Source organism: Ischnura elegans, chromosome 5 (assembly GCF_921293095.1).
Source record: "Ischnura elegans chromosome 5, ioIscEleg1.1, whole genome shotgun sequence".
Lineage (NCBI taxonomy): Eukaryota > Metazoa > Arthropoda > Insecta > Odonata > Coenagrionidae > Ischnura > Ischnura elegans.
The window spans coordinates 133391601-133406114 of NC_060250.1; the positions used below are offsets into that span (position 1 = coordinate 133391601).

General features: G+C 38.4%; 1 protein-coding gene across 1 annotated transcript in view; it reads left to right on the forward strand.

The window, feature by feature from the left end:
* Positions 1 to 14514, forward strand: part of LOC124159578 (arf-GAP with coiled-coil, ANK repeat and PH domain-containing protein 2) — a 92484-nt gene that overhangs the window by 13823 nt on the left and 64147 nt on the right. Inside the window, exons 6-7 of the mRNA XM_046535479.1 lie at positions 2116 to 2211; positions 3835 to 4069. Of these exons, the coding sequence (XP_046391435.1) occupies positions 2116 to 2211; positions 3835 to 4069 (331 nt within the window). The remainder of the gene's footprint in view (positions 1 to 2115; positions 2212 to 3834; positions 4070 to 14514) is intronic.

Below are 14514 nucleotides of genomic sequence, written 5' to 3' on the forward strand. Positions count from 1 at the left end.
AAAAAATGGAGGTGATACAATCCTAGGGTAAGGGCTAAAATAAGAAAAATCAGTTACATTTCATAAGTTCATCTGTCGTACACTATATATTTTCTACATTGCGTAAATCATTCATATCAAAACGGTTTCCCGAAGCATTGATCACCGTGGATACTAAGAAGGTCTCAAGTATTGTTGACAGTGAATGAGCGTATTGCCCGCATATTTCACTCATTTATACGATATTTTGAGTGTTTCTTTCGCTTTATGAACCACTTATGGGCACATGACTCGGAAACATGTGACACAACTATGTTCCCTACCCCCCTTATTACCCGCTTGATGAATTCAAGCGCCCAATCGACTCTATTTCTAGTCCTAAAATGCTTTAAGATCATACTCTGTCCACGTATATTAATTTTAGCTCAGTGTCAGTATCTGTTATGGAAATTGAAAATGTATTAAAAAGCCTAAGCACAGATGTAGGATGTGGTCCTGATAATGTCCCTGCTATAATATTTAAAAACTGTGTGTCGGTGTTGGCATACCCCCTGTTTATATTAATTAATAAATCTTTCTCCCATGGTGTTTTTCCAGATATTTTAAAACTTAGTTATGTGATACCCATTTTTAAATCAGGGGATAAATGTGATGTAACTAACTATAGACCTATTACCATCCAATCTGTAGTTGCTAAAATCATGGAGAAGTTAGTCCTTAACTCTTTATCTCCAATGTTGTAGCACATACTGGTTACCGAACAACATGGTTTCAGAAAAGGAATGTCTACCACCACTAACTTATGTAGCTGTTTTTAATAATTTTATGAATAACTCCTTCGTTGAGAACAAGCAAGTTGACGTAATTTATACAGACTTTGCCAAAGCCTTTGATAAGGTGAATTTTTACTTGCTGCTTCGTAAGTTGAGCCTCATTGGTATACATGGTCCTATGTGGCATTGGATAAAGAGTTACCAGTTTTTTCGAAAACAAATGGTCAAAGTGGAGGATGCTACCTCCAAAGAATTTAATTTCACCTCTGGTGTCCCTCAGGGGTCACATCTAGGTCCCATTCTTTTTCTGATACATATTTATAAATGATATTAGTAGTGTTATTTATCCCATTCCCCATTTGATGTACACAGATGACATTAAGATCTATTATACCATTTGCAACAATGAGGACTGAACACTTGTATTTCTAGGATTTATGAATGGTGCAAATCTAATCTTATGACTCTGAATGTAAACAAATGCAGTGTTATATCCTTCACTTGGAGGAAATTTTTTCATAATTTTAGATATATTATTGATAACGAAGCCATTCCAAGAGTCTCAACCGTGATAGACCTGGGTGTTTATTTTAACTGAGGTCTGTCTTTCAGTGCTCATATTGAGCGTATTGTTTCAAAGTCATTACGTATGCTAGGATTTATAAGTAGGCTGCTCAGTGATACAAAAAAACATTTATTTGCTTAAAGTCTTGTACTCAGCAATGGTACGTCCTATTTCTGGTATCCTTATTACAAAGTACAAATAAATAAAATTGAGAGAGTACAGAACAGATTTTTAATTATAGTAAATTCCTATGCTGGATTTCATACTCAATACACCCCATATAGAGAAACTCTTCAAATATTAGATAAGGAACCTTTACTGGTCAGAAGGAAATTTAATGATCTGTTGTTTTTATATAAACTATGCCGTAATTTGGTATGTTGCATTTGTCTAAATGATATTTGTTTTAATTGCTTAGTTACCTCAACAAGAAATTGCAACACTTCCTTTGTTAGATTTTGTAAAAACAATATTGTTTATAATAATTTTGTCACCAGGGCAATGAGGTTATTTAACAGTGCATCAAATTTGACTGATGCTGACATATTTTATGATTCACTTAACTCATTTAAATGAAATATGTTAACCTATTTCCTGTCAATACACTACCTACCGACTTGATGTAAATTGTATGTGATAAGCTACCTTTATTGCACAATAATTGTAACTTTAAATGTATTACTTTTCTTGTAATTTTCTTACAATTAATATTTGTAAATTGGGTTTACTCCCGTAAAATAAATGTCATTATTATGGCATTGTTCCAATTGGTGATGACTTGTCTCTATTTGCTTGCAGTTACTTTCGTACATGCACGCGTGCAACGCATTCTTCCATCAGGGATCTGATCTCTGTCAGGATCTGGAACCATTCTTCAAAAGGCTGGCCAATGATGTAAGTCTCTCCAAAATGTATTGTATATGTTTTGAATTCATGTATGAAAATTTAGAACCCCTAAAATTATCAGATACAGTGCATTCTCGTTAATATGAACCACAGTTAAGTCATGATGCCGACCAAATGAGTATGTTAACATGTGCTAAAGTATGTGATATTACAAATTTTTCAATGTTACGAAATTATGAATTTCAGTTCGGGTCCAAAAAAAATATTAATGTTATTACGAAGGTCCATGCACGCATTGCAGCTTCTAAAATGTCTGCTGTGCTCAGGTACATTTCAAGAACAAGCATTTCAAAATACATTTTTAATTTGTATTTGATATTTCAAATGCACGACCTGAATGTATCTTGTATTTTGTAATTCAATTACAGATATTTGGTATTTTCCCATTCTAAAATAAAAAATACATTTGTGCAATACTTTTGAAGTAGCTCTGATAACACTTCTATGAGGTATGCTCCAGATATTACAGTAGAACCTCGGATGTACGACCCTCAGTTATATGATGGCCTAATCTATACGCCGATTTTTTTCTGGTCTCATGAATAAATCCGTATGAACGCTTGTATTTCCAGCCTCAGTTATGAAACTTTTCACTTATACGGCGATCTCGGTTACGAAACATATTTTTCCAGTCCCATTGGAAGAAATACCTCTCTTTTGCGACTTGTCAGAGAACTGTTCTACGAGAAGATTGTGGCATGTGTTCTGATTTTAGTCACACTGCGCACACATTTTACGGAGATGCTAATAAAGAATAATAAGTTTTCAATGCACGCATTAAAAGATGTTTATTCTTGCTAAAATAACTTTGTTTGTGCTTTTGAAATTCACAACTTATGAGCAGGTGGCCTAACATCGAGGAAAAAATGCTTGCTAACTCAGGGGTTTGAAATGCATTGCGGGCAGATGACGAATTTTCAAACCAGTCTAAATTCTTGGGTCACCCAGACCCTTTTGTTGCTCATCCAAATAACAGACAAATGTTACTTTGAATAACAATTCATTGCTCGAGGAGTTAGTGAATGATAAATCATAACTGGCTTTAATTTGAAGTCCCCCGAGACATTAGCATTAGGCAGCCATGGAAAACGATCTTTAAATGTCTTGAAACCTGACTCAAGTTTTCCTTTCCTGAATATGAATGAACTTCATTGCATTCTCTTCCAAAGCAATTCGTCTCATCGACATTAAAAACTAGTTGAGGGGGAAAGGACCCACTCTCAATCACAGATTGGGGTTCATCAGAAATTGTTGCAGCAACTGTGCTATCATAACTCACTGATTCACCTGATATCGTAGAACTAAACACCACCTTGAAGTTTTAAATTCTGGTACCAACCGGGGCTTCCATTAAATGTCATGGAACAATCTCTTCCTGTGGTAGAGGAACATCATTCAACCGTTTATTATAAATCCAGGTATTTAGAATCCTTTCCGTTTTTTCCAGCAATGAATTTTGCATACGTTTTTACTGCTTAGGTAAAGTTGGTCCAGCTGATGTCACTAGCGTTTTAACCTTGTCTTAATTCAGAATAATAGTGCGGACTGTCAATGTCGTGAGGTTAAAATTGCCTGCAATATTGCTTTGATGCTCCCTTTGTTTATTTGCAGCTTGTCAAAATGCGCAGTGATAGTGTCCACCTCAACCGTGACACAGAGGTGCGGCATGCAGCTGTCACGGGCAAGGACATCATTCCTGAGACGAGTGGCACAGAGGAGATGTGTGAGGGAAAGACGGTTCGCATGGAGGGATACTTGTTCAAGAGAACATCCAATGCTTTCAAGACGTGGAACAGGAGGTGGTTCTCTTTGCAGGAAAATCAGTTGGTCTACACAAAGAGATCAGGTTGGTGAACAAAAGCAGTGTTGTCAATATTTTGTCAATTTTATGCGTGATTTAGAGGTGAAATGTATTTTTGCTATAGTTAGATCAGAAGAAATCGTTCAAAGATTTATCTGATTTCAGTGCAACCTTGATAAAACGATACCCCACGGTGCTCTAATAAACACTCCCTATAGCAAATTGTTGCTTACTGGCGGTGGAGCAAATAATAGCCAATAATATTAAATTCACTTAAGAGATAGAAGAATCAGGAAAACTGCCATTTTTCGACGTCATGGTGAAGAAGAATGACAAAGGAAACCTCGGCAACGCCGTGTATAGAAAACCGATGTCAACAAATCAGTATCTCCATGCCAGTTCTCATCACCACCCTGCTCAATTAATTGCTGTGATGACCTCTCTAATTGAACCTTCGATCCGGCTGAGTGACCCGAAGAATCTATCTTCAGAAACTATTATCACGTTCCATAAGGATGGCGAGAATTCTCGTCATTTTTTTCCCGAACGTTCCGGACGGATGACGAAGATTCTCGTCATTTAGGCGCGTCAACCTAAACAATTTTAAAGCGTACAATACGTTTGTTAGTACATTTTCAGTTGTTGTTCGTTATTCATAATGAATTGATGCATCATAATGTTTGATTGGGTAAAGTTATATTCTAAACATTAGCTTTTTAACCATGTATAAACCAAAGGCATTATGCCCTAATAGGCACATATTTCCAATTTTGGCATTCCTAGGAATTTAAATACCCCGGTACGCAACGTGTTAAGCTGAAATCCATCCTACGACTTAATGGTTACGACAACGGAGTTATATCCTGCAATTTTAAAAAGATTATCAACAAGGACAACAGGAACCATTCCCAAGACACAGAAGACATAATTAGCCAAAAGAAAGCCTTCCTCCCCTACGTGAAAGGAACGACAGATGAGATCGGCAACATCCTCCGGAAATTTGACATTAAAGCCATTTTTAAACCACACGCCCAAGTACAACACCTCCTGGGAAATGCCAAGGATAGGACGCTACTTCAAATTGAAGGAGTATACGAAATCCCCCACGGAACGTCCGAGAAGAAATTCATCAGGGAAACGGGGCAAATGGTCAAAACTCGAAAAAGAAGAGCACAAGCAGGCCATTCGACTGGGTTACTCTTCAAAGTCAGCCATAGTGGAGCATGAAGCCACCGGACATGCGATCGACTTCGAAAAATCAAGAGTCATCGCGAGGATAAAACATTTTAAAGCCCGACTCATCCGCGAGGCCATAGAAATGAAGAAGAACAAGAACAACTATAATAGAGCTCCGGATTGAGAATTAGCAGTACTTGGAACCCAGTCATCTGCAACATTTCGTTATCTTCCCCCCCCAGTCACCACTCCTCACACCCTCCGCCCACCCCTCCCACCTGAAATATATAAAAAGGCAGCAAAAACCAAATCCCAGCGTCATTCCCTTGAAGAAGTGACCAGCAGTCGGTAGCGAAACGTCGAAGCAATCTCATTATGACACACGGCATACACCCACATGTCACTCTTTTTTAATAAACCTATTGTCAGCACTTCTATAGGAACAGGATTGGTGTGGTGACCGACATGTTTTTATCCAAGAAACTAAAGCATAAATCCAGAAGAAAGGCGATGTTTTTTTGCATCACTAAAGTTCCTTGCAGGGTAGTTACTAAGGTTCCTTATAGGGTGGTTTCCTTCATCAAAGAAAACGAAAGGCATTGATTGCGATTCGTTACCCACCATTAGTGTATTCATGATATACAAATTATTTGGTTTTAGAAATACCGGTTTAGACGAATGGCAGTGGTCAATTTTATGCTCATTTGAAAAAGGCCAGATTGGCACCCATGCGATGCCGCTCCACATGACGTCACAGGGACCTAGTTTCTATACGAGTAGATAGGAGTTTTACATCGTCTGGGGGGTGTTTCAGAGTCCCGTAGGATTGGCGGCGTCGGAAATGGATTCATTCCGAGTCGATCGGGAACCTATCCTACGCTCGTCTTCCGTGCGTTTCACACATACTATCGGAAAGCGTTCCGCTTTTGGTATGACGTCAACAGTCATCGTAAACGGGAAACGTGAAAACGTCACAATTTTTAAGAGACAAGTGAGCAGCGAAAATAACCTCCCGCAAGATTTGATACTTCACAAGGGAGGCGAAAGGTATATACGGTCATAAATAAGTGCTAATTGATACAGTGTCACATAATTGACGCTGTTGCCGGGTAAAATTATTTTAGAATTGTTCTCATGTAGTTTTTTTAATGTAATACCCTGTCGTTTTCAGCAAATTACGGGAATGAAGGAAAATATTGAACGAGTTTGTTCTTTCATTCTCGTGAGAGCATAGTTGATTGTTCTTAGGAACCAAACTACAGGTAGTCACGAAATCCATCATTTTTTTCCAACAACATATGGTTTACTTACTCTATTGTATAACCAAATTGTCATATTTTCATTCAGTATCTCATATTGACCATCATAAATGATGTTATGGGCTTCATGATATGCCGTAAACGTCTTACAAATTTTCTGTGAGAGTGGAGGTACGCTGGAAGGAAATACAACGATTAAAATAGGTTGAAAAGTGTCCATTAATAGTAATGGCTCGAGTTGTGTACGTTAAAATAACGCAAAATAATTTGGTTAGTTTGTTATCTGTTTTGCACATTCTCGGTTATTTTTATAACACCATTTTATTTGGTACAAAAATGACAAATTGTTGCTATCGATGCACGTTCAAATACATCATCTAAATTATATTTCAGTGAGCGATAATTCCACAAAGAAAAAAATATTTGCTGCAAAAGGGAATCGAACCTATAATCTTTACCTCGCTGCATACTGCCTTAACCCGCTGCGCAACCGTCACTTGTTAACATAAGGACGAAATTTGTAACTTATAAATAAAAGGATGGTATGAGGGAGCTTCGGTATAGTTGTTACTGTGGCTATTCCCGTTATGCTTGAACTAATATTTCATATTAAAATGAATATTTAGAATGTACACCATGGAATCAACTGAATTAGGTACATAACCACGTCTAATTACGATGTGACTACGATGCCAAGTCACACACAATCATTTCAAACTATACAAATTAATAATAATAATAGAGATGGGTCGAATAGCAGATTTCTCGAATTCGAATATCGAATTCGAATATTAAATCATTGCTCGAATATTCGAATACCTCGAATCTCGAATACCTCGAATACTAAATGATGAATGCTGGAATGTTTGACTCGGTTGCCTATGCAGCAGGTAACACAAGATTTTGGGGAGTAATTTTGATTTCCTTTAAATGATTCGAACAGGAATTTAGCTGATTAATGAATATTTTAATTTTATGGAAACAATTTGGCATATAATTAATTCAACTAACATCGCTTTACCCCCACTCCTGCTGCCAAGTGCTAGCTGACAATCTGAGTCATTTTGCAAAATACAAGCTCTTTTCCACCGGATTTTCTTCAATTATTTTCAGTCCATCTTTGGGAATTCTCACGAGATAAGAAGATGAATTGGAATTGCTATCAGGGAGAAACCAAATATTCTGAGAAAATATCCCTTTGTCTGGGACTGTATCAATAAAGATTTATAGCACCATTCATAAATTGAAACTTGATATACGTTTTCGGAAAAAAATACCGCATCAACTTCCGAGAAGCTCTGCTGCTCATATCGAGTTTCGCCAGAATGCTAAGTCTCCGTCGTATTTTGACATTTATTTCTTTGCGTAAAATGCTTAAATAAACTCAGAAATATGTCGTGTTTGGTCTTATTCTTTTTGAAATTACGCGCACGTTATTAATATTTCAATTCAATAAAGGTGTGACATCAATTGACGAAAGTCATTCTTAGACACCTTTTGTGCTAATAGATGACTCATGCAGCGGTTGACCTCCACAGAAATGGGGAACTTCGAAGCTGGTAGGAAAAAAAAGGTCAGTGGGGGAGAAAAGGGAGGGCCGGAAACACGTTTCTATTGTTCTCGTGTAACTTGGTATTTTTTCGAAGCTAAGGTCTTCGTAATATGACCCCTGCGCGAGCTGTTACCTTTTTTTTATTTCGAAGAAGAGGAAAGCCTCAGAGGGGGGGCTAGTGCTGAATGGAGGGGGATACCGGATCTTGGGAAATGCGCTAATGTAAGTATCCCACGGTACTCACGCAGCAGTTGACCTCCAGAAATGGGGAACTTCGAAGCAGGTAGCCAGAAAAAGGTCAGTGGGTGAGAAAAGGGGGGAGGGCGTGAAACACGTTTTTATTGTTCTCGTAACTCGATATTTGTTTCGAAGCGAGGGTCTTCGTAATGCGATCCCTGCGCGAGCTGGGACCTTTTGTTTGATTTCGGAGAAGAGGAAAGCGTCAGAGTGGGTGAGGCGAGTGCTGAATGGAGGGGGATAGCGGATCGTGGGAAATGCCCTAAGGTTGCTATCCCACGGCACGGAGGTTCTCCTGGTGGGGGGAATCGGGGATTTTCGGATTTTTTCACCCGACCATTTTCGGTTCCCCTCGACGTTCTCTTTTCACCGCTAAAATCCACCAATTTGATGTAATTCGACAACGTGAGTATCACGGCGCTGCGAGCACTAAATGACTACAGTTCTCTACATTTTTCCGAGTCAACTACCAACGACGTGTGTGCGACAGTGTATGACGCGAAATTCAAAGTATTCGAGGCGGTACTTTTCGCATAACTATTCGAAACCTCGAATATCGAATACTTTCTAGTATTCGAGTATTCGCGGATACTATTCGCACATCTCTAAATAATAATAATATCTTTATTGTTCCATGGGTCAAACAGGTGACATAGAACATTGTCAGGGAGACATAGAACAGACATAGAACATGTGACATAGAACATCAAAACATACATGTTGTCATGAACTATCAGACAAGAATTCATTTACATTATAATAACCCTTAGGCTGTAAAAAATTTTTTAATTCTGTCTTAAAAACATTAATATTTGAAATATGTTTTATACTCGTAGGCAATTTGTTAAAAATAAGCGAGGCAGAGTGATGTGGACCTCTTTTGGCACATAATTTTTGTAAAATATGTATATTTTCACTCCCACGGGTCAGATAGGCATGAACCGAGGAGTTTGGTAAAAATAAGGTAGGGTTCTTTTTTACAAATAATGCACAGTAAAAAATGTACATACTTGGTAGTGTCATTATTTTATATTTTAGAAATAATGGCTTTCCAGGAGACCTGATGGACACATTTGCCATAACTTTCAAGGCTCTTTTTTGCATAGAGAATGCTCTAGCAGCAGCACTTGTGTTTCCCCATAAAACTACACAATAAGCCAAGTGAGAATGAATTTTGGCATAATATATCAATTTCAGTATTTCTAATGAAGTAGTTGGAGCCAATTTGCGAATCATATATATTCCCGTTGCCATTTTGCTAACTAAATCCTCAATATGATATTGCCAATCAAGGTTTTCAGTTAATTTCAACCCTAAAAAATTTGTAGAGCTAGACTGCTGAATGGCTGTTGATGAATTAGTCTTAAGTAGAGGACTCGTTTCTGGAGGACTAATTTTGTGATGGAAATTTAAAAAACATGTTTTATTTCCATTCAATTTTAAGTTATTACTTTTACACCAGTCAATCATCTGTGCTACTGATGAGCGTGCCATATCAATCACCTCCCCTGTCTTATTACCAAAACTCAGAGTAGTAGCATCATCAGCATATAAAATGACTTTACTCTGATGCAAATGAGATGGTAAGTCGTTAATAAAAATGATGAATAATAGTGGCCCTAGAATAGATCCTTGGGGCACTCCACAATTTGAAATAAGGACATCTGAGTAGTTCTGATTAACATCACCACTACAATTAGTGTTTAATTGCACTACCTGCTTACGATTAGTTAAATAGGATTTTATCCAGGCTAAAGCATTGCCATTAATTCCGATTTGGACAAGTTTACTGTACAATATGCAATGGTTAACAGTATCAAATGCCTTTGTTAAGTCATAAAAAATACCAATAATTGCTTTCTGGTTGGCAAGACCTAAGATAATGTCATTAACAAGCTGAAAAACAGCAGACATAGTTGACTTGCCTTTAATAAAGCCATGTTGGGAGAGATTCAATAAATTAAATTTACACAGATAGACAATGATACGGTTGTAAAAGAGTTTTTCAAAGATTTTCGAGAAAACAGAAAGTAGTGCTATGGGTCTATAGTTATTTGATATTGTTATACTTCCTAACCCACGGACACGTATTCAATGCATTATGCTACCTGCATATTTGTAAGTCATTACGCCATGCATTCCAACTTGTTTCACGTTCTTTTTGCCAAATTACTCGTCCAAATAACAACGCAAACGAACTTGTACCGTCAGTCTGCCTATTTATCGCCTAATTTACGCGAGAATTAAAGTCACTTGCACTTATATTACTCTATCAGAATATCCACAGATATCAGCACTCATGAAATAAAGTGGTATGATTTTATTATAGCCAAATACTTAATAAAAAACAGCATTATAACATATCTCCACTCGCCACCGGAATGAGTTTCCGGCACCTCTAGCCCACTCGACTTCTATCCGATAGGAAAGCTGGCCTTGAGTCGATAGGAAGTCAGTCTGAAACGCACAGATTGCCTGGCCGATAGTAAGTGACGTAGAATCCGCCTCAAGTCTCCCGATCCGCTCGGAAAGGGAGACTCTGAAACACCCCCCTGAGGTTACCAATGCATGCATGGGGCACAGAGCTCAGGGAAACATGTCTTAATAATCACTTATTAAAACTGCCTATGGTCGGAAAGTTTTCTTCGTTTGATAAGGTATTACCGTATAAGCGTGTGTAAGAGGCGCACACATGTAAGAGGCGCACCCCTATTTTGAGGAAGGAAGCTATAAAGAAAAAAAAAATTTTTATCCTATCGTGCGGTGTTGCAGATGTATGCCTGGAATTTCGACAGTTATCGAAATTTCCTCTTTCAGTACTATTTGAAAGAGGAAATTTTGATAACTGCGGCAGTAATAGCGGCATAAGAGGGAGTGGAAAGAGTTCCGATCCTCTCTTCACATACGCCATCGCTCTACGTTGCTTGTCCTACTCACGAACTATTTTGTTTAAAAGCTCTCGCAGGAGTATTGCAATAGAATTGCAGCCGTGGAAATTTTTAAGGCAAAACACGACAGGCACATAGCATGAACCTTGCCAAGAGATTGGACAACAATCGGGGCAATCTCAGTGCCTTAGGATAATAACCACGTCGTAGATTTAAGGCCCCTTGCACACACACCGATTTTGGACGGCCGGTAAAATATCGGCCGTCCACATTCCAATAGTGAACAATGGGAGAGCATTGGAGCTTGCACACGTACTGAACACGCGCCGGCACCGGCTAAATGCCGGTTAGCAGCCGGCCATTGTCACTGTGGATTGCCGTCGCCGGCTCAAAAACATAGCAACTTATCGTTTGACCGGTAAAAATCCGGCGTGTGTGCAAGCATCGCTTCGCCGGTAAAATATCGGCCAATATTTTACCGGCTGTCCAAAATCGGTGTGTGAGCAAGGGGCCGTTTTTTTCCTTTCCGGGACTCCACAGGAAAATAGATTATCAAGTTACAGGGGATCAATGGAAACGCGTTTCATCTCTACCCCATCTCACCAACTGACCTTTTTCGGTCTACCAGGTTCAATTCTCCGAGTTTCTGGAGGTCAAATGCTAGGTGAGTCACCTTCTGAGCTTGAAAATATATCTCGATATCTGTCAGCAATTGTATGATACGCACGAGGTTCTAAAAAGAATTAGACCTGACGCGACGTATATCTGACAGCATTTAAGTTTTTTGAGCTCTAATTGATTGACACAAAGATTTATGGCTAAAACAAGGCTACTAATGTTCAACTTAGTCCTAACAGCACAATTTCGGAAGAAACAAGCGTAGCATAAGCGCATTCAAACAAGACGAGACGGACTGGAAACTTCAGGCAAAGCAAACTGCGTATATCACATTGCTGCACCTTCGCCTCTTCGCTTTAAAGGCAACGACGTCACATGCAAGATTGGACTTGTTCTTCCCTTGCTCCTTCGCTCATAGCCTCGTAGCTTGAAATATGGAGGGGAGGGAGCACGCTCCTTCCCCTCGACCTCTCCTTCAGCGCTAGTCCAACAATGAACACACTCGTTCGAATTTTTTAAACCGCAGGTTTTGACACCAATATAATTTTCAGTTGCAAAAATCCTCATATTAGCGTCTGAAGATAATTTTTGAAAAATCTGGTGCTCAGCGTAATGGAAATTGCTCGGCAAGACAGATGTTGACTATTAACCAGGTATGTCCTTCAAAACTACGCGTTTCTATACGTTTGATAAGCGATTACTATATGCAGTATATATGCCGCGGGATGCCCACTCATGGCAGTAAATTTAGCGCGCCCTCCGGAGCGAAAAACCCCCGCGCGATCTTTTCAATGCTTACCTCTGGGGTACCGACGTGTTGGCGCGATGCTTACAAGAAATTCAAACAGGATCATTTTAAAAATACGTCACTAAGGAAGAAACTCCCCTACCTGCCGCTTGATTTTGACCCAGTGTTTCAGATGACTGACTCACGCTGAAAACCAAGGCCACTCAGTTCCCCTTGAACTTGCAACCGGGTAGGGGAGGGGGGGAAGATAAGAAGTTTGTGTAAGAGGCGCACCCCCATTTTCGGCAGCAATGTCTGGGAAAAAAGGTGCGCCTCTTACACGCGCTTATACGGTAATAATCCTTATTTAAGCCAAGCGCTACCAGCCAGCAGGGTACTAGGCTACCCGCTAGAAGCCTGCGTCGTATCAGTGCTAAGCCTCGCCTCTAGGTCACCTCACAGGCGGCAGGGGGAACCAGAAATACGTCACACGGAGAGATTTCCCGGCATTCATACTTACCCGTCGCGTTTTCGCGCGCTTGAAAATTTTCACTTTTCATTTAATCGCGAAAAATAGATATCGTCATTTAAAAATCTAAAAGCGTGAAATACGTACTCCAGGAGTAATAATCTTTCGATTTAGGCAATAAAAAAATAATAGGAAACCACTCTATTACAAACTAGTAATTCAATTTATAAGTGTAGTACTGAATCATAACTATGCGAAGCATTAATTGTCAATCATTATCCCAATGCAGAACTGACCAAGCCACTTTTCTATACACTTAGTGCATTTACGTGATCATTTATTATTTTGGTAATTTCTGCTCCAAATTCGAACAATTACTGATAAAACTCAATCGCCGTTATATAATTACTCCAATGCTTCCATCGGTTTATGTTTATTGTTCCTGTTCATTTCACGGAAGTGATATGAAATAACATATCGCATGTGTTTTTGCTGACGAAAACAGTGGAAGGTGGTAGAATGAACGTGGCTGGGAAGAATTTTTCGTGATTAAAATTGCCATTGTTTCAAAAAAGTTCCATTTTGAGTATTACACCCACAACATCATTCAAATAATACATTCAGTGTATCCACGGCACTGCAGTAAAAAACAATTTGAATTAACATTGGTAATATAAGAAAAGATATTAATTTTATATTATTTCATGAAACATACATATAATGAAGATATTATGTTAATGTCATTATGAAGTAAAATAAAAGCAATCTGCAAGAAACTACTACTAATATACCACTCATAGGTAGTACGCAATAAAGAAATGAATAAGCATATGCTCCTGATGCTCCTTAAAGCCAACAAGAGTTACGAGTATGAATTTATTGATTTAACATTCTCAATAATGAGTGCAAAGCATGAAATAGAATGCAGAATTTTTTCAATTAAATGAACCAAAAGCGCAGATGTCGTTGCTAACAGCGCCTTACCTGCCTCTAGAAGCATCATTGCGAGAAACACCCCCTGCTGCAAGGGTTGTGTTGGGGAGTAGATTGTGAAAGAGTTTTGTTTCGTCTGTGTTATATCACAAGGGTAATACTTCTTAACCCCTCAAGCGTGGCGGGCATTTAATTAAATCCCATCTCAGCGGCCGGATGAGATTTAAATGACTTCGCCTTTTTGGCATTGTATCATTCAATAATTTATATCTTTCATAATATACAATCAGAATCATTGAAAATTTTAGTAAACTTGCGTAATATAATGCACTACTATATAATAATTTTTCGAGCGATTTGAAAAAATATTTATTGTTTTATGTATCTCCTTTTATGAAATAATGAATAAATTCTCAATTTCGAAAGATTTTAATTTGTTTTCGAATAAGCTACAAGATCTCTAACATTCTATGCATTTAAAAAAAATGCAATTACATGATATAATTTAGTTATTTGGGGTTGAAAATGTCATAACAGATTGGATACTTTCGATAGGATTACCCGTTTCGCCTACTTGAAAATTTACCACTACGCCCACTTCTCTGACTTTGTTCCATTATTACCGTATCAT